General features: G+C 49.2%; 1 protein-coding gene across 4 annotated transcripts in view; it reads left to right on the plus strand.

Moving 5' to 3' along the window:
- Positions 1-326: 326 nt before the first annotated feature.
- The window catches only part of CEP68 (centrosomal protein 68), a 34,924-nt gene continuing 14,593 nt past the window's right edge, over positions 327-20,657 (plus strand). For 3 of the 4 annotated variants that reach the window (XM_053890745.1, XM_053890742.1, XM_053890744.1), the window contains exons 1-5: positions 327-470; positions 11,160-11,565; positions 13,187-14,710; positions 16,354-16,476; positions 18,887-18,983. In XM_053890745.1, the coding sequence (XP_053746720.1) occupies positions 11,203-11,565; positions 13,187-14,710; positions 16,354-16,476; positions 18,887-18,983 (2,107 nt within the window). In that variant the 5' untranslated portion in view covers positions 327-470; positions 11,160-11,202. The remainder of the gene's footprint in view (positions 471-11,159; positions 11,566-13,186; positions 14,711-16,353; positions 16,477-18,886; positions 18,984-20,657) is intronic. The other variant, XM_053890746.1, reaches the window with a different exon arrangement.

Genomic DNA, 20,657 nt, shown 5'->3' on the forward strand with positions numbered 1-20,657 from the left:
GTGCCCTGCGCAAAAATGAATGAATGAACACGTGACTCAGGGTGCGACCTACACGCGGGGAAAGAGCACCCTTCCACACACCTCCAAGACTTCATGCCCCCGCAGGACCTGACTCGCCCAAAACAGGCGAACCTGACCCCTGAGCGCGGAAGGCGAGGGAAGAAGGTTGCACGAAAATCAGGCTTCCCACAGGCCAGAACGGCACGAGGGGCGGGCTCTTTTTCGAACAGGTCGCATATTGGTTGAGCCTCCAGCCTTAGGGCTGGGATTGGCCGCGACGCGCCAAAGGATGCCTCCGCGCGGAGAAGGGGCGGTCCCGAAGGGCGTGGCCGGGGCTCGGTCCCGCCCCGGGCGTAGCGGGCTCAGGCGTGAGGGCCTCGGTCTCCACCTGGGACCCCCGCGTCGGGGCCGCAGCGTCGTGTTGCTGGCGCCGCAGGCCCGGTCAGGGAGTCCGAAGCGCTTGAGGCAAGGTAGGCAGCTTCCCGCACGGGGGTCGGGGTTCTGCAGCTCCCGCCCGCCCGGACCCTCTGCCCAGCGGTCGCTCCAGGTCTGCGAGGCCGGGCTGGGCGCGTCGCCGGGCCCCGAGTACCCCACCGGGAAGGGCACAAAGCCTCCCTGGGGGGGGGGGGGGGGCAGGGGGCAGGGGCGCCTCTTGCCTTCGCCTCCATCTTGCAGGCGGCCCGGCGGGTGCGGGGCGCGGCGGCAGGAGGCCCGGGTTGGAAAAGCCTGAGCTCGGTGAGGCCGAGCCGAGGGGGCGCGCGTGTCCACGTATCCTCCGGTCCGAGCAGCTGCGCGTCTCGTTGGCCCCGGGCGAATTCACTTTCCCTCGCGGCCTCTCCCGGGCGTGTGCTGTTTACTCTGTGCGCTCGCCGGGGCCCAGGGAGTAAGGGGCTCGCGCTGCTCCGGTCGGGGCTATCGCCGAGACCCTCTGTCACTAGCTCACGGCCCTTCCCACGAGAAAGATGGAGACGAATGATGCTTTCTTCGTGCCGTGAATGCAGCAGCCCCCGGCTGCCGAGGGGGAAAGCGCAAAATGTCTTGCTTTTTTGCCTAGAAAGGCCACCCTTTTCGGCTGTCATCACTAGAAGTGTTCTCAGCAGCCTGGAGGCACATGCTCAGGCCCTTTGTAATTATTTGGTTGGGTTCGGTGTATTGTTTGTAATAAAAATCAGCGGAAACCTGCCAGTGCGGGAGCAGATTGGACCTCACTGGGAATTCCTCGGGGGGTGGGGAGTGGGGCCTGCACGATACGCTGTATTCATAAATACCCTAACAGCTCCCAGATCTAGGGTGGGAAGGATGTTGTTAAAATGCCAGGCAAAATGTACTAGATCAGTTTGCCTAGGGTTTGGTTAAAAGAAGTACAGGTCACCACTTCTCATCCTGTTGCCTCCATCACCTGGGTCAATGCTAGACCACTCAGTACTGAAAAGAGCAAAGAACTCCGTTTCACCTCTTCTGAAAAGCTTTTAAAGCTCTTCCCCACCCCACAGCTAATAATCTCTTGTTCCTTTAGGCTACCTTCTATTGCCTCTTTTTTTTTACAAGCGTCAAGTTGTGTGGTTTCCTCAGCTCCTCGCACAGTGCTTGGAACAGAGAAGGCACTCAGTGGACGAAGCCAAAAGAAAACAGAAAAACAGCAGTGTAGCCAAAAGTTGGCAAAGCAAAAATTTTCATTCCTTTAATTTGTTGGACCAGTTATTATTACTGGTTAGGGAAGCTGTTGACTTCTGGCTCTCTTAAGTCAAATCAGGCTTTATCTGCCAAGTTACTAACTCTGGATACATTATTTAACTTCTCTGTGCCTCAGCTTCCTTATCTGTAAGATAGGAGTTATAATAGTACCTGCTCCATGGGTTCTGAGGATTAAATAAGATATTGACATAGGGGTGCCTGGGTGGCTCAGTTGGTTGAGCGTCCAACTCTTGGTTTCAGCCCAGGTCATGATCCCAGGGCCCTTGGTCGAGCTGTGCCTAGGGCTCCACAGTGAGTGTGGAGCCTGCTTAATATTCTCTCTTTCCCTCTGCCCCTCCCAGGGTTCCTGTGCTCTTCCCTCTCTCTCTCAAAAACTAGTACCAAAAAAAAAAAAAAAAAAGATATTGATATAAAGTGCTTAGCATAGTTCATGGCTCAAAGAAAACGTTCAGGAGCAGTTAGCAGTTGTTAGGATAAAAATAAACAGATACTTCAATAGATTTACTAGAATTAAGTATCTATATAGTACTTGACCCTTCAGGGTCTCTCTGCCTTTTAGTCCTTATCTGTGGCTTGATTTTAAAAAGTCCTTAAGCCTTTCGTGATTTTCCCCCCATAGCAAAAGTATTCCATAGGAGACTGTTATTCATTTAGAGCCTTACCACCCACTATTGATTGATGAAGTGCCAGATAATAACTTGGCCAAGTACTGCAGTAGGAGCTGATATACTCTTAATGTGGTCTGATACCCAGAATGGTCCTGTAAGAGCAGAGGAGTAAAACAGATGGGGCCTGTTGTGGCTAACAGGAAATCTTCAGGATGATTGCTTCAGCCAGAATGGCAGAGCTTGTGGAGATGGACTTGGGGTGGCTTCTTTTCTTAGAACTTTGTTCACATGAAGAAACTGTCTCCTGTCTTTGAAGTTGTTCACAAACACTGTGAAAAGTGGAAGAAGCCTTCTCATTGGCTTTAGACCTGTTTGCCAGACCTAGAGGTGGCAGATACAACCCCTAGGGGCTATTGCCTCACTTCCAGGTTTTCCTGTACCACCTTCTGGGGGCAGGAAGCAGGCCAAGTTGTACATTTCCTTTCAGCTGGAGGTCCCCTTGAACTGTGTTGATTTCTCTTAAATTATTTGGAGTCATCAAGACAAATGCTGTCTCTTTTTCACTTGTAACTATCACAGGAGAATTCTGGTCTCTGATTCTGTTTTTAATGTAGGCATAATGAATCTTGAATCTTTTCTAGGGAATACGGTTCTTTCTGCATATGCCTTTCCAGCTGTAACATACTTATAATTAGCTATTATATTAAAAACCTGCCACAGATGTGAACTTTTTCTAGTGTCCTATTGCAAAGACTTTAAGGACATGGATCATAAATTTCCTTCCCAAGTGTACCTGGCATAAGATAGGCAATCACTGGGGCACCTCGTTGGCTCAGTCAGTAGAGCATGCAACTCTCGATCTTGGGGTTGTAAGTTCGAGCCCCACATTTGGTGTAGAGATTACTTGAAAATAAAGCCTTAAAAAAAAAAAAAAAAGAGAGAAGCACTCAGTGAATGGTTACAAAGCCACTGTAGTGGTTCCTTTCCAGCCTGCTGAAACAGGCTTACTGATTAACCTGGTGCTCCTGAAACATTACTAATCGCTTGAGATCTTGCTCAAATGCAAATTCTGATTCCAAGACTCTGGGGTGGAACTTTAACATCTACATTCCCAACAAGCTCTGAGGTGATGCACATACTGCTCGTCTGCAGACCACACTTTGTAGAAAGGTACTAACATAAGTACTTGCATTTGGTTTTTAGAAGTGTTGCTAAAAACAGATTATGTTTCCTTATGGGTTTGGATTTACGATCTTTTTTTTTCCTATTATGTTATTCTATTTTTAACAATTCTATTTTAATTTTTGACTTTATTTATTTATTTTTATTTTAGAGCATGCAAGTGGGGGAGGAGGCAGAGGGAGACAAAGAATCTCAAGCAAGCTCCACACTCGGTGTGGAGCCTGAGCTCTAACTCACAACTGTGAGATCATGACCTGAGCCAAAATCAAGAGTTGGAGGATGCCCAATCGATTGAGCCACCCAGGCGCCCCAGGCGTTAGTTAGTAGTACTAACTCTACTAACCAGAGTTAGTAATTAGTTAGTAATTGATTAATTAATAATCAATTAATTAATTGATAATTAATATATCAATTAACAGTTGATATATTTTGTTCCAAAAAATGATTCGAGAAGTCATTCCAAGGTACTTTCAGTATAACAAGATTTTTCAATAAAAGTAATTGAGGCAGATAGGTTGAAAGAAAAGTAGGAGGAAGTCAGGGGTGAGAATAGTATAAAAGGTGAGTGCCTTTCTGTCCTAAGCTTTTTGCTTGAGGAGGATTGCAGATTTGGCCCTGAGCTTCCTAGTAGTCAATGCAAAGAGGAAAATTTTATCAGTTTTGCCAATACCTATGAAGTGAAAACAAACTGGCTGTTCAGTGAAACAGTTGTTTTTGTTACTGAGACCAGAGAATTCTCCAGTGGTTTCTCCAAAAGAGGATCCTTTGGTACAGTGAGTGACATTGTTATCAGTCTTCATACATGTGACCTGACTACCTCACAGAAAATGCCCAGGACAGTAAAAGCAGTGGCCTCTGGAGCTGCAACCCTGTATGCCAGGGCCAGCTTCCTTAGACAGCAGGAGAGATTTTTGTTACAGGAAAGCTGGTTTTCTGCCTGCTCTATGGTGGGAATAGAGGATACGGTTGTTAACATGTTGAGTCCTCCACATCCTTGTAGTTTTTTTGAGTTTTGTTGGATGGGGACAGTTTGCAGAGGAGGCCAGAGAGCTTGCGTTCCAGTGGACAGGAGGCTGGGAGCTCAGCCAAGCTCCTTGTAGGTGTGGTAGTTGCATCTCTTTTGAGGCCTTCTGAAGACCTGCTTGATGAGTTAGAAGACTGGCCTTGCTGCACGGCTATCTGGTGGTCCCAGTCAGCCTGTGAGTGAGCGAGTGAGAAAGTGAGGGGAGCAGCCTGGCCACAGCCCTCCCACCAAATTGATTTAGAGGGAGCCAGTGGCTCCTCCTCAGGCCCTGGAGGACTGTCTCTAACTCTAAGCAGAACAGAGGGAAGTCGCCCTAGGAGGAAAAAGAAAGGGGCTGCTGGTGCCCGAGCATCCTGAGGATGGCATCAGCCCATTACCAATCACGGGAAACACGTTTACCCTCCATAGCTTTGAACCTCTTCTTCCTTTTCACTTGGCTTGAACCTTCAAAGGAGGTGGACGCGACGCTCAGGGTGACCTGCCCCACAGGGAAAGACAGGGTCGGTGTGGAGGACTAAGGGACTTGGGGTCTTCAGCAGCCAGGGAAGGAGCAGGTAGAATGGCGGTTGCTCTTGGCTGTTGACCTCCCAGTCTCAAACCTGTGGCTCAAAGCCACAGCATTCCTGGCACCCACCCCGCTCTGAGGCAGGCCCTGGCCTCTTGTGACTGTCCCTTTTGTTGGCCTCCCCCACATATATATTTACCCCCAACATGGTGCTTCCCACGCCTGGATTGGCTTCTGCCTTTAAGCTTCTTTCTCCCATAAATTAGTTCCCCCAGAAGCTTTCCAGCAACCTGACGATGTTGGATCCTACCTTGCCCCCTCCCCTGTTCCTTGTGGGCAGTTTTATGTTTTTAGGGAAAGAGCAATAGTACTAAGAGCCTCTTTGTCTGGTTCTCTGGCCAGATTCTGCCGCAATGTGTGCATGGCATTTGCCGCCTATACCTGTGGTCTCCTGTGAAAACACAAGGAGTTTGAAGCCTTTGGCCCCTAAACTGGTAGGGCTTGCTCTGTCAAGTAATACGTAGTCTGCGTGGCTGGTACAGGTGGCTGGCTGTGTGCTTGGGTACAGAGATGGGCCTTGCCTGTACACAGCTTCCCTGGCAAAGTTGGTATAAATCAGATTATCTCAGAGGGAGGTTGTGATTTAATGAGTCCTGGAGATAGTCTTTTTTTTTTTTTTTTTTTGGCAGGTAGTCCTTTTTTGATTGGAGGAGGATTGATCCCTGGTTGACCATTCCTCTCTCAGAATGGTTTAGTTAAGAGAGGGGCATCATCCCTCCCCCTAATTCCCAGCCCTCCTTTGTCCATCCTGGATGGGAGTGAGTGGGAGGAAGGCCTGGCAGCTGTGACAGGGCTGCACGAGAAGGGTCAGATGTCCAGGCTTACAGAGTCAGCGTTGCCACATACGTGACGTATGAGCGTATTTTTACTGTAGGGCAAGCGGATGCCAAGCCTACATCACTCCTAATTATATATATCTGGTAGGTCATATGGCCTCTGCCGGAGACTAATGAAGAATTTTAATAGAGTCCAGGTGGTTGCTACACTATCCTGAAGCTTATGTGGTTTGTCTCTTGGTTTGGCCAAGGACAGGGCAGTTCTGGGACGTACAGATTTTTCAGATGGAGGGTTGAATTCATTGTTCGTTGTCTATGCTCCGAGGGCTCCAGGCACTCATTCCGACCTTGTGGTTCTTCCCTGGTAGGGAGGAGGCCGGCTAGCTCGCAGGAACTCTGTAAGATACGTTATCTCTGAGCAAGGAGGCCCCCCACAGAGTAAGTAGTAGGTTTTGTAAAGCTGTTGACCTGGGAGACAGTGTTGGTTCAACACCACAAGTCATATTCATGGTCCAGAGCAGACCATTTTGAAATGGTCTTTGAAATGGGTGCTTTGAAAAGGAGTTAAGCTGCTTCTCATTGGAAGTGTCTAAGTGGAACCCCTACCTCCGTCCTCACCCCAGAAAGTTAGAAGAAATGATGTGTAATGAAGCTATAGAAATGAGGGCTGGACCTTCATGCAGTATTACAGCTGCCCACCTGGCAAGCGTGGATGGAGTTGAGGCTCAGAAATCTAAAACTTGTGCATTTTCTAGGCCACTTCATCATGTTTGATGTTTTAAAAATGCCTTTGCTTCCAACAGTCATCACTTTCAGTTTTCCCTGATTATTTCTATCCCGGTTGACTTCTACTTTTGTATTCTGTAGCATCTTATATACAACTTGAAATGCACTATTACAGACTTTGAAATCTTTTCTTTCACATGTATCTGTCTCCTCATAACTTGTGGAGCCAAGGGGAGAGCATGATTTGGTAGGCAGATTAATAAGTAAGATTAGGAAAAGACTGTTTATCCAGACTGAGGAAATAAACCTGCCTTTTATGCAGTACTGTTTCCATGAAAATCATTCAGTCTCAGACCATCTTACCTGGTTGCTCAAGGGCCTCTGGCGACAGTGTTAACCTAGTTCAGGTTTGTCTGTACACTTGAAAGTTACCTAGGGTGTCTTCTAAGTAGCTTATAATTCTAGCTCACCACTCCCAACCCCCCAGAATAAATGGATAGCTTCTTTTTGAATAATGAGGTCCAGACAGGACAAATTAAAACTACATCATCAAAACAAAGACCGATCATTTGCACCCTTTTTTTGCCCCAGCATCATCTTATTTCAGCCCTCGTTGCAAGACCACACCCTTTTGGTGGAGGGAGAATTAGCCACCCATCAGGCCTGACTCTAGCCATTGAGAGAGTTTCTAGGAATGGAGCAACAGTAGAAGTTGGGGGTTACAGGTTAGATTTTCCCAGTTCATGGTCTCCACGTATTTCTCTAGTTGTGAAAACAGAATTTGCCTGTCAACAGCTTCATGTGTAGTTTTTTAACTAGCCACAAGGTGAGGATGTGGCTCCATGAACATGTTGCAACAGGACTTGGTCACTCATCTCTTTGTCCTGTCATTCTCTTCCCTCCTTCATGTACTTTTCTGCTTTGTAACTTGTTGCCTTTGATGGTTCAGAAAGAGCTTGGGTTCTGGAGTCACACAGTCCTGGATTTAAATCTCTCTGAGCCTTGGTCTCCCCCTCTGTGAGGGAAGATAAGAGGACCTGCCTCCCGTGGGAAACTCACTCTGGCATGCTGCTGGTTGGGGTATAAATTGATGCCATGCCTTAGAGGGCCACTTGGTAACGTATGCTGAGGTATGTGCAGGTACCCTTCACCTCAGCAGCTTTTCTTCTGGATGTTTCTGCTGTGCACGTGCTAGCATGCATGCAAGAGATGTGTGCCCTTGATGGTTCTGTTTGGTCAGTTGTTCGTTGATGCATGGGTTGTAATAAGGAAAGATTGGAAATAATCCCAGTATTCACAGATAAAGGGACAGTGACACTTTTAAGGTGGACTATGGTACTGGGCAGTGACGTAAAAGAAAGAGGAAGCTCTCTGGGTATTGTTGAGAACAGATGTCCAAGATACTGTGTGTGTGTGTGTGTGTGTGTGTGTGTGTGTGTGTGTGTGTGTGTGTTTTAGAGGGAAAAAAGGAAAGAAAGCGTTCTGAACAGGGTGTCCTGTACAGTGCTACTTTTATGAAAAGAGGGAGAAGGGTGAAATAGATTGTTGTGTTTGCATGTACATCAAGAGCTCAGTGAGAGACCTATGTACAGAATCAATGAGACTGTTTACCTGTTTTTATGGGAGTATCTAGTAGTAAATATTTTGCTTGAGTTATATGAGAAATTGGCTGCTTTTTCTCTCTCTGTTGGACTCCTTTGTTGCCTGTAAGGTGACTTGTTACACTGATTCTGTGCCCTACACTCCCCCCATGACACTGTTGGCACCAGCTGACCCACAGCACATTCCGTGTGCCAGGCAGTGTCTTAATGCCCTGCATCATGCAGGAGCTTGTTACAGTGAGGAATGGGGACAAGGACAGAAGGAGACTTATATCTGCAGTGCATTTTATATTTCATCCACAGATTACCTGTCAAAAAAATTGTTCTGCCCCATGCAGCGGTTGTGAGAAGAGAGTCAATGTGAATTGTGTGCTCTGCTTTAGAGTCACCTCCGAATGGGTCTGGAGCCTCGTGTGCCCAGGCAAGCAGAGTAGGACCCTTTTCCAGTACCGGGCGGGGTGTTCTGAAGACATAACTGTGCCCCGCCTGGTTTCCCCGGTGTGCAAGCTGAGCAGGATGAGCCCCAGTCTTCAGCCTCCGCCTTCCCCGCTCCTCCTGGCACCTCCTCTTGCTATCACTGCTTCTCCTGGTCTCTGAGGAAACAAGGCTATTTTTGTCCAGGTTCTAGCTTTGAGGTTCGCCCAGTGCATTCCAGGTGACCGCCAAAATCCTGGGCACTTTTGCTTCCCTTGTTCCCCTTCCAAATCTTCTGGGAGTCGTTCCCTCCTTCCAGCTTTTTGGCCTGGCCCCGTCCACCGGTGCCCCCAGGGGCAGTTGTTGCGTATACTGTTAGGCTGAGGGGAGCTAGTCTCTGTCTGTAATCCCTGAAGCTCTTACTGGAACAGGCCTATTTCACTTTCAGCTCCCAGATTGTTCCGTCTTCCCTCCGTGAGTGCTCGCCCAGGTTGTCCCTTACCTGCCTGCCCGCCAGCCGGCCCAGGGCTCTCACTGTCATATGCATGCATGCTTTGTGGCCATTACCACTGTCACCCACCTGGATTTCCCTCAGTGCGAGTTAATCATAACCCGAGCTGGTGGGAGAAGAGCTGCTGCTTGCTCTCTCTCTGGCAGGAATAAATCGCTACCTGCTCCACCGCCTGGGATGTGGTTTCTGTGCTTTGAGAGAGGGTCCTGCCTCCTCTGCCAGGCAAAAGCAGGCACTGTATGAAGACCCTGGGCTCAGCCAAGCCCCGAGCCTGCCCTGACTTGCTGTTCCCTACGGCAGAGCGGTCAGAGCCAGGCCAGAGCTGCCTGCTGATGGGAGTATTGCAGCAAAAGAACTGTCGTGGGGCTGGCCCAGGGAGGGCCCAGGCCGGGCCCCTTACCCCAGTGGCACTAGGCCAAAGGGACGGGGACGAAAATGTGGATTTAAGCCTGGTCTCTGATTTGGACCTGTATTGACCCTCCTGGGCACCTGGTGCTGGGGCTGGTACAGGCCATATAAAAGCAGAGGACAAAATGGTTTGCTCCTGCATCCCCTTTGGAAGGCTCTGGGGCCAAGGAAAAGCCAGACCTGTGTTCTCTTCAGAGGAAATAGACACCATTTGTTCTTTCTTTTCTTTGGCCAAAACAGGGAGAGAGGGAGGGAGGAAAGAGGTTGTCCTTAATTTTCTTTTTTTAATGAAATATAGTTGACATATTAGTTTTAGGTGTACAACATAGTGATTCAACAATTGTATACTTAACAAAATGCTTACCACAATAAGTGGATAAGTATGGTCACCATACAACATTATTTCAGTATATAGATTATATTACAATATTATAGACTATATTCCCTATGCTGTGCTTTTCATCCCTGTGACTTACTTACTTTATGACTGGAAGTCTGTACTTCTTAATCCCCTTTATCTATTTCACCCATCAACCCCACCCGCCGCCTCTCTGGCCGCCACTAGTTCTCTATATTTATGAGTCTGTTTCTTTTTGTTGTTGTTTTGTTTTTTAGACTCCACATATAAATGAAAACATATGGTATTTGTCTTTCTCTGAGTTCTTTCACTTAGCATAATACCCTCTAGGTCCATCCATGTTGTCATAAATGGCACAGTCTCATTCTTTGTTTATGGCTGAATATTCTTGGTAATATTCCATTGTATGTATGCACCATATCTTCTCTGTCCATTCACTATGGATGGACACTTAAGTTGTTTCCGTGTAATGCTGCAATAAACATGGGGGTGCATGCATCTTTTCAAATTAATGTTTTCAGTTTTCCTCAGTAAATATCCAGAAGTGGAATAACTGGGTCATCTAGTACTTCTATTTTTAGTTTTTTGAGGAGCCTCCATACTGTTTTCCCCAGTGGCTGCCCCAGTTTCAATAATTTACATACACTGCACAAGGGTTCCCTTTTCTTCACCTTGTTGCCAACACTTGTTATTTCTTGTCCTTTTTGTTCTAGCTGTTCTGACTGGTGTGAGGTGATGTGTCATGGTTGTTTTTTGTTTTTTTTTTAAATGTTTTGTTTATTTATTTTGAGAAGGAGAGAGAGGATCCCTAGCAGGCTCCTTGGTGTCCATGCAGAGCCCAACAGGGGGCTCCATCTCAGGAACCATGAGATCATGACCTGAGCCGAAATCAAGCCAGATGCTTAACTGACTGAGCCACCCAGGCTGCCCTGTCATGGCGGTTTTGCTGTGCATTTCTCTGATTAGTGATGTTGAGCATCTTTTCATGAGTCCATTTACCATCTGTGTCTTTTTTGGAAAAATCTCTATTCAGGTCCTCTACCCATTTTTTAAATCACATCATTTGGTTTTTTGGTATTGAGCTGTATGAGTTCTTTATATATTTGGATATTAAACCCTTATAGGATACACGATTTGCAAATATCTTCTCCCATTCAGTAGGTTACCTTTTCTTTTTGTTGGTGGTTTCCTTCACTGTGCAAATGTCTGTCTTAATCATTAAAAAGCAAGGTTTCCTGGACACAGATGCAGAAAATACATCTTTTTTTTTTTTTTCTTTCCCATTTTGTAGAGAGCTGAAGGCCTCAGGGGAACACTGACCTAGTGACATCTCAATGGCTTTGGGAGAAGAAAAGGCGGAGGTGGAGGCCCCCGCAGACACCAAGGCCCTGTCCTATGGGCAGTGGAGCTGCAGGGAGCAGGAAGTGGACACCCCAGGGCTCACGAGCAGGGAGCAGGAGCAGCCACCACACCTGGAAGCTGAGGGAGGGCTTGCATCCCCGGTGTGGGGAACAGAGAGGCTACCTGCCCCTGCCTGCTGTGACAGGGCTGGCCCCAGCCCCTCTGGAGCCTACCAGCCACAGGCCAACAACACCAGAAGGGAGCCAGTAGCTGGTAGATCTCAGCCTGCTCTTGGTTGCCTGCTTCCTTCTGCTGGCCCGGGGACTGGAGACCTTTTGCACTCTGTGGAAAGCCAGGTAGGTGATAAGGCAAATGGGACTTTAGATTTAACTAATGTGGTCATTTGGCAGTATGTTCTAGCATTCTTCTCACCCTCTTACCTGCTTTCCCAGCTTCTGTACAAGGTGGGGACTTAAGGGAGTCTGGGTGTGATGATTTCTGATTTACAGGCTCACCTGGAGAGTTGGGCCCTGGGGACTCTGTCCACAGTGTCTCCTGTTCCTCAAAAGTGTGACTGGTGACCTTGTGAAGACTGGGGATGCTATGGCCAAGATCTGTTGCCCAGAGGGCTAGACCACGGGGCCGTGTCTTGTTTCTGACTTGGTGATCTGAAGTCTTCAGGGGGAGCCCTGAGGAGACTTGGGTCCAGGGCTGTGGGCTCCGAGACTAGATCCCCTGGGACCCAAGGAACCTGGCAGAGGCTTGGAGCCCCCGTAGTAGGCGGCACCGTCCTTGGGAAAGAATTTCTTGCGCCTCCCTGACTGCAGGGAAGCCTTGCCTAGTACGAGTCACATGGATCAAGGAGTCCTCCTTGACTCTGTGACCTCAGACGTATCACCAAGTCTTTCAGGCCCTCAGAAAGGTGAGGGCCTTGGGAAGGTGACCTGAATGATCTGTCCCTTCCGGCTCTGGCATCCTATTATGTTCTGCTTGCCAAGGCCTTCCACAGAATGGCTTTGATCTTGTTAGTATCACTCTGGCCTCGGCTGCTGAATACTGCCCCCATGCAGTTCTGTCCTGTGAGGATGCTCTGAGTATGCCTGTCTGGGAGAAAACAGAAACTGGACCCATCTGCCTGGGAACCAGGGGTGGTGGGACGTTCAGGGCACCCGTGAGAGATTCAGTGAGGCAGGAAGCACATAAGCAAACATAGAAATGGGCTATTTTGTGAGCTTACTAAAAATGGGCTGCTTGTTGTAGTACCTGTTGTTTGTTGAGCTCTTACCCTGTGCTTTTCACATGTGAGCTCCTTTCATCCTCGTGTCCTGAGGAAGTGGTACCGTTACCATCCCCGTTTTACAGATGAGGGAAGTGAGGCCCAAAGTCATACATCTGGAAGGTGGAAGTTAGGGGTTGGCATCGAGTCTGTCTGGTTCCAAAGCCCACGCCTTTAACCGGTGTGCTATCCCGCCTCCCCCGGGGCAGGTTCTTCACTGAGCAGATTAAAAACTCAGAGGGAAGAGGCTGAAACGCGTGACTCGCTTTGCCAGCGTTCAGTTCCCGCAGGTGTGAGCGGAGCAGGGTGTGGCCTGGTGGATCCCTGCCCGTTGGTTTGGATGTGTTTCCTTCACACAGTCAGAGGTTTCTTCTGCCCGGGATGCGCTTCTCAGAAGTTAGGTGGCGGGCTCTGTAGCACGACAGAGCTGTCGGAGTTGCACCTGCTCTCTGCTTGCATGGAGGCCAGAGGGCGAGATCGGTTTGGGGAGGGCAGTCTGCTTCCCGGAGCACGCAGAGTTTCCGTGCCGGAAACTAGCCGCACGCTGTCCGGTTCTTGCATCGGATAGCAGACTCTAATTTCAAGACCTTTCCTGAATATCGTCTAGGCCCCCAAGGAACATTCCAAAGTTGTCCTTTAAGAACGAAATTTGGTTTGCTTTGCTTTTACTTGACTGCTTTTTCTTCCCTCTGTCATTACAGATGGAGGAGACCAGGCTTTCTGCCTCGGAGGAGCTACCTCAGACTCTTACTGTTCCCAGAGCCACAGGTCTCTGCTCAGGACATGATGCTGATACCGAAGATGACCCGTCCCCAGTTGAGTCGCCACGGGCTCTGGACCTCAGCCAGCAGCCTCACAGCTCAGGTTTCCCTTTCCCGACAAGATGGAGGTCTGTGGTGAGCCAAGGGACGGCTGTTCCTCAGTTCTCCAGCCGCAGCGTCTCTGCCTCCTCCCCGGGCAGCAGTCTCCAGGGTCACCAGGAGAAGGCGGAACCTCAGAGTTGCTCCATTGCCAAGGTCTCATCCTCCCTGGAGCTGGCCATGCCCCACTCAGCCCCCTCTGTGGGGTCAGTGCCACGGCTCCAGTGGTCACCACAGCCTGCGTCCTCTGGGGTTGATGCTCCTGGGCTGGGCAAGAGGCGCCTCTCCTTCCAGGCCGAGTACTGGGCCTGTGTGCTTCCAGACTCCTTACCTCCTTCCCCCGACCGCCACTCCCCACTCTGGAACCCGAATAAAGAGTATGAAGACCTGCTGGACTATACTTACCCACTCAGGCCCAAGCCTCACCTCCCAAAGCACCTTGACAGCCACGTGCTGGCTGACCCTGTGCTACAGGACTCAGGTGTAGACCTGGATAGCTTTTCTGTTTCCCCCGCGAGCACCCTGAAGTCACCCACTAATGGCTCCCAGAATTGCCCATCAGCAGAGGCCTCTGCCCTGCCATTCTCTAGGCCCGGAGAGCCAAGCCTTAGGCGGTGGTCCTCTGGCATACCCCAGAAGCAGGGCAGTGTGGGGTTGGCGTCTTGTAACCAGCTCACATCTACCCCCAGAGCCCCGGGCGGTAGGGATGCTCCTTGGGAGAGCAGAGAGCCAGCCCCGAGGGGTGCGAAGGACTGGCTACCCATGGGCAAGCACCCTGAGGCGGGCTCTCCCCAGCGGAGGACATGGGAGAGAGGGTGGCCCTTGCCCAGGACAGAGAGAGAGAAGGGAGCCAGCCAGGGTGTCTGGCACCCTGCCTGCACAGAATCTGGATGGAAACCAGAAGAGGAGGTGGAAAGTGATGACGAGTATCTCGCCCTGCCCGCTCGGCTGACGCAGGTTTCTAGTTTAGTTTCACATCTAGGTTCCATCCCCACCTTGGTAACCCTGCCCACGGGGGCTGCCGAAGGGCAGACCTCCCTCGACGTGTCAGACAGCGATGGGCCAGCTTCCCTCCCGTCGGACTCTAGCCAAAGCCAGCTTCCTTCTGAGGCTGCCCTCAGAGGGTCCAGGGGCCCTGAGGGCCAGAACCACCGTTTGCTCTGCTCCTTCATCCATGCAAGGGGCTCTGCAGGGGAAGGCGGTCTGGGGAACAGCCAGGCCCTGGGAGTCTCCTCTGGACCCCTGAGAGCACACTCTTCTTTGCCAGCTGTGTGGGATCGGCATGCGTTCTTAGACCTAGATGCTGCAGGGCAGCCTCCTGGGAAAGGAGAGCCCGGAAAAGAATCACTCGTGCAGTGTGTGAAGGTAAACTCCACGTTCAAGAGGCTTTGCCTAGAGGGAGCTCTTCTGCCAGTGCACGGGGAATCAAATTTAGTGACCTTGAGCACTTACATGTGCCAGGCACTGTGCTGTGCCTTAGTTTACTTGATTCTCACACCTCTGCCCGATAAGGACTATTGTTGTCATTTCACAGTTGGGAGAAAGGCCTTGAAGGGGTAGGTAACTTGCCCACCCAAGGGCTGGAGCCTAAGTTTAACCATTACTCCTGGCTGCTTCCTAGAGCTCTTGACCTTGAGGATTAAGAGGTATTCTGCACGAAAAAGGTCCGGGCTCGATTGTCTGAACTAAACAATGGTAAATGACTTTCTTGACTGCAGGACTCCTCAGAGCTTCAGTTTGATAAAGTGGTGGCACTTCGGAGTTAGAGTCACTTCATGTACTGTTTCCTAAGACATTTTGATCACCAAACCTCTTGTGGACTCATGACTCTCTGGAGATAGAATTAATACCCTGTGGAATGAGGTCGTCAGCATCAGGCAGATCTGAATTTCAATCATAACACTGCCATATTTGGAATTTCAGCTTAGTCTTTTGAGTTTGCTCATTTGTAAAATGTGGAGCCTTGCCTCTCAGGGATGTTGTATGGATTACAATGAAACTTTTTTTTTTTTTTAATGTTTATTTTAGAGACACATAGTGCGAGTGGGGGAGGGGCAGAGAGAGGGAGACAGAATCCCAAGCAGGCTCCAGGCTCTGAGCTGTCAGCACAGAGCCCCATGCAGGGCTCGAACTCACGAACTGCAAGATCATGACCTGAGCTGAAGTCGGATGCTTAACCGACTGAGCCATCCAGGCGCCCCTACGTGAAATAATTCTTGTTGAGGGCTTTGTATAGTCCCTGACACTAGGACGCTCAGGTATGTGGCTCTCTGCACATGGAGAGTCCCACATACGGCCTGTGTCCTGGGTGAGCGCATGGACACTGCACACACACAGCAGCACAGGTGGCTGGAAAACCTTGAACCAATGAGCCAATGCAGATGTTTCCATTTGTCCCGTGAAGCAGGTAGGACAAATGTTAGCATGTGCCTCTTTTGTGATAAAAGACTGAAATACTGCGAGGCAAAGTGCTTGGCTCATAGCCTCCCTAGGGTGAGTGGCCAGCAGGAGTCTAGGAGCCAGGTGCCCTGGGCATTGTGAGAACAGAACAGGGACGAGCAGTTGTAATTCACTTGGTTTCCTGCCGTAGGTTCAAGTTAGTCGCGATTATAGTCATTTATCTTCTGTTTTCCTCAGGGACAGTTAACAAAGTTAGCACTGGTGCTCACTCGAGAATTGGTTTCCGTGGTTGGCATGCTTTTGGGCCATTCCCTGTCCACGGCCCCTCCCCTTAGCTGCTCTCTTCTCACGTGCAGAGCAGGCTTTTCTCAGCCTGTCATTTTTGCTGTCACGAAGGCTGAGGGGAGACAGCCAAGGTGGGGCTCTTCATATTGCGCTGGCAGAGGTCTGGAGTCCGGGTGGGAACAGGTTGGGGGGAGGGAGGGGAGTGACCCCTCAAGTGAGGGAACGCTCCAGCAAAGTGCAGTCTTTCTCCTAGAATCCCTTGGATTGCAAATGTAAACAGCAGTTTGGTCAGTAACACCATGTGTTCTTTTATTTGCCTACAGACATTCTGCTGTCAGCTGGAAGAGCTGATCCGCTGGCTGTATAACATAGCAGATGTTACCGACCACCTGATTCCATCCAAGTCCAATCTTACAGGTCTCAAGTCTTCTCTGCAGCTTTACCGGGTAATACGTGGTCCTGGCTTCTTAGCCACCAGAGTGGTGGCTAAGTACTTGATTACAAAGTAAAAGCTCAAATAACTGATACTCGGTATGTTACGGCACAATTGACTGTTCTACCTGAAATCTAATCAGAGGTCTTTTCCAAATTCTTTTTGTTGAAAAACTGCAAAATGTAGTTCTCTCCCAGGCCAAGAAGAGTTTGGAGAAAATCTATTCATCCTCTGTCTAATATCCTTAGGGATGATTTGTAATGTAATTTTCCAAATGTCTCAGGGATTAAGTATAGATCTGCACTAGTCACGGAGTCACCAGTCACATGTGGCTCTTCAGATGAAGGAGAATTAAAGATTCCTATTTCTGTTACACTAGATACAACCACAAGTGTCTGGGCATCACATTTGTCTAGTGACTACCATATTGAGCAATGCAGATAGAACATTTCCATCATCACAGAAAGTTCTTTTGGAAAGCACTGACTGGAATTTGCTTCTGTGTGTTTTGTTTTGGGGTTTTTTGGTTTTGGGGGTTTTTTGCCTCTTTTTCATTAAGGTTCCGTTATTTTTAACGTCTCTGTGTGTTCTGGTTCATTTGACTTTAGATCAGGTGTATCTGGAATGATAGTTTGTGCCTGTTCTAGAATAATTATCAACAGGTTCCCCCTTCATTCTCAGAAGTGTTCTGAATTGGAGGATCAATTCTACAGTTATGCAAAGTATAACATTAACCTTGACTGAACTACCCAGAGGCCCGTAGCACTGTCTGGTTGGCCAAGCATTTTTAACCTCTTCTGAAGGAGCAGAGGTAGTTAGGAATTGTGGTCTGAGCCTGATGCTAGTCTCGAAAGGGTTTTCTGAGACAGTTCTTTGAATTTCTGTAACCTAATCAAGTGCCTTCAGAGGAAGATGTTATTGACCCTTGCCTCAGCCAGAGTAGCACCAACCCAGCCCCCGGCACATCCTGGCGGGAGGGAGGATAGGCCTTTGGTGTTCCAGCTTGGAGCCGAGTAAAATTTAGGGAGGGGCCTCGACTGGGTAGCCAGCTGTCCTGCCTTAGTGGGAGTGCTACTTCCTGCTGTGTGGAGAGAGGTGGCCCTGAGTTCCTTGACCAGAGTGTGCTGGAGGGAGGAGGAGAAGGCTGAGTGTGACAGCGCCCTCTGCGCGCAGCTCCTGAGTGTGCTTGTGTAGCTGAGCAGGGTTCACCCCTTGGGGGTCCAGGGGCAGTACCGCTGTGGGGAGAGGAAACTGCCTGGAAGTTGCCCTCAGAATTATCTGGGTGGTCTCTCCAGAGTGCCTCGGCCCCATCCCCGTCAGAGCAAGTGCCAAGTAGAACAAGTCCATTCCCTCCATTGTATCCCTCACTATCCTTCTCTGCCTCACCTTCCAGGCTGGCCAGAGCAGCTGTCTTGTTTTGTGGGTAGAACTGAGATTTGAGCTGGGAGTTAACCCTCACAAGTCAGTGAAGACTGTCCCTCTTGTGTCACCACACAGCTGTGTCATAAAGCACGACAGCTCTGTCAGCCCCTTCCCCACACAGAATGGTGCAGGACTCATGAATATGTATGAGCTGCCTTGACCCCCCCCCCCCCCCCGCTTAGATAGCTCATACAAGCAAGTGTGTGTGTGTCCACATGTTGTTACTGTGACTCTGTCTCACTCTCTGTCTTAACACGGTAGGTTTATGGCAGCATATAAACTAGAGAATACTAAAGAATAAAATAATCAGCATAGGTATTAGGGCAAAAGAAAACTAAAGAATATGGTTAAATCCAAGAGTAAAACGATAACTTGAGAATGTGAACCACCAAGTTCTGTACCCTGTACTAAAGGTTGTCATGGATTTGGCTTTACACGTCTTAGCGTTAAAGGAACATCAAAACAGTCGGCTATAATAACACTTGGTACCCATGAGGAGAAAAAAAGTCAGCTACTTGGGAGACTCACAGCTTCCCTGATGCCTTCCCCAAGGTCTGCACAGAGTAGGACGTTCCGGGAAGAAATGGGTCGAGGCACCTCTTACGTGGCTCTCACTTCCCAGGTCCGTTAGAATAGAAGACATTGTGTTTTGAGAATCCCATAGTGAGTTGTGAGTTTAAAGAAAACCCAGTGAGGTATAACAAAAAGAACCCCTGCCCCCCAAGCTGTTCATGAACCAGGCTCTGCCAGGGAAAAGAAAACTCTTTTGTCAGACTGTAAACAAAAGAAAAGATTGACTCTGTATGTATTTTGGGTTCAAAGAATCAAAGAAGGGAGAGTTAAACTAATGTACTGTTTACTTGGGGAATTCTGAAGATTGAGTGGATTTGTCTTCCAGGTGAGAGGGGAATAGAACTACCTTTGCAGAGGATCATTTTGAGTAAGTTTTATAGAACAATAGTAACGAAGCTTTTTTTCTTTATTTTCTCATATGCTTTAAGCAATTTAAGAAAGATATAGATGAACACCAGTCCCTGACTGAGAGTGTCTTACAGAAAGGGGAGATTCTTCTTCAGTGCCTGTTGGATAACACCCCAGGTGAGATGCTTGAAGATTTGAATTGAGCCCGCGCTCCATCCCTCGGCAGCAGGTCCAGGGAGCCACACTGTCACTGGTAAAGACCCCCCTCTCCCCAACTGCCATAGATTCCTGTGGCTGCGGCCCTCCCACTGTCGTTGCCCCACGGCCACAGGGGGAACCAGTCACGGTCAGAAAGGTAAGTTGAGTAGAAGGCCTGGAGCCTGCAAGAGTGACACACTTTTACCTTTTCCTGGTAGTGACCTGCACAGGAGTGCTGGTTTTAATCCGGCGGTCTTTGGTTCTCTGTTAGGATATACACAGTAGGGAGCCCTCAGGGGTTCCGTTCCTATCCCAGCACAGGCTGGACCCCTCTCTGGTTATCTGCTTTGTGTTCTGCCTTGAAGGAGACTTGTTTCAGCATCTGAGAGCAGCCAGTCTGTTCTAAGGGAGCAGACTAAGGGAAGAAGTGAATTGATGAGAGAAAGGGACAGGTGGATAGTGGTATACCAAGTAAGCTCAAGTTCATTCTGTAGGATGGGCTCCCCACTTAGGAAAATGTGAGGTCACAGACATTAAGAGTATGCCTAAGCCTGCAGGGTGCAAGGATTTACAGTCGGCCTTGCCCTTGCTGAGGGCAGATGGGAGGGGGAGGATGAGGTGGGGAATGCTAGCTTTAAAGCAGAGAACTGATGGATCGCCAAAGCAGCCCCTCATTTCCTAGAAGACTAAACAACCAAGAGCTAAAAGAGCCCATGTAGATTATGCCTCAGTTTTGGAGTGAGGTGTGGTTTATCCCGGGAACAGACCACATTGTCAAAGCTGGGCGGGGCCCTCGGGCTCGAGAGGCAGTGAGGTGGCACTGTCCTGACCAGCAGCGGTGGGTGCATGTTAGGCAGGCGGTATAGGGCGGTTTCTCGACCTGGGCATTATCAACATCTTGGGCCACATGATACTTTCTTTGTGAGGAGGGTTGTCCTGTGTGTTGCGATGTTTGGCAACATCCCTGGCCTTCGGCCATTATATACCAGTAGCACCTCCTCTCCAGTTGTGACAACCCAAAATATCTCCAGACATTTCTTCCCCTGGGGAGAAAAATGACCAGGGTTGAAAGCTGTGAACAGGCAGAAGGGTTTCAATGGGACAGGGAACTACTGAAGGATTTCTGGCGGGGATTATCCAGTGTGAATTATGTGAGCCCTTGGCAATCCCCTGCCCTCAGGAGGCCTTTGTTTTGGCTCTTGCACTAGGGTTTTTTGGGTTTTACGGGGGCAGAATTCAGTACGTCAGCCTGCTCTGCTGCATGTAGTTACATCAGCATCGTGCTGAACACCGTGTGCCAGGCACTGTGAAGTAGTTAATGTACCAATTTTTTTTTCCCATTTAATCCCAGCCTCGTGAGATAGGTACTCTTCTTACTCTCACCTCGGAGTTGTGAATTTGCCTGAGACCATACAAGGAGTGGCAGCCTGGCTCAAACCCCTTTCTGCCGACTCCCCCGCTGCTGTGTCTGGAAGTGCAGGGGCCTGAGCAGGAAGGGAAAGCCCTCCATACCAGGAAACTCTCCCAGAGGCCGCATGGAACAATGGGCCTCTTAAAAAACTACAGGTTCTTTGACCTTCATTTAAAAACCAATCCAGTAATAGTTCTCGGTGCTTAATCTGTAATAACATTTCACTTTGCCCTTGTCTCAAA

The sequence above is a fragment of the Panthera pardus genome, unplaced genomic scaffold, assembly GCF_024362965.1.
Source record: "Panthera pardus isolate Hobbes unplaced genomic scaffold, ASM2436296v1 HiC_scaffold_25, whole genome shotgun sequence".
In the NCBI taxonomy this organism is placed as follows: Eukaryota; Metazoa; Chordata; class Mammalia; order Carnivora; family Felidae; genus Panthera; species Panthera pardus.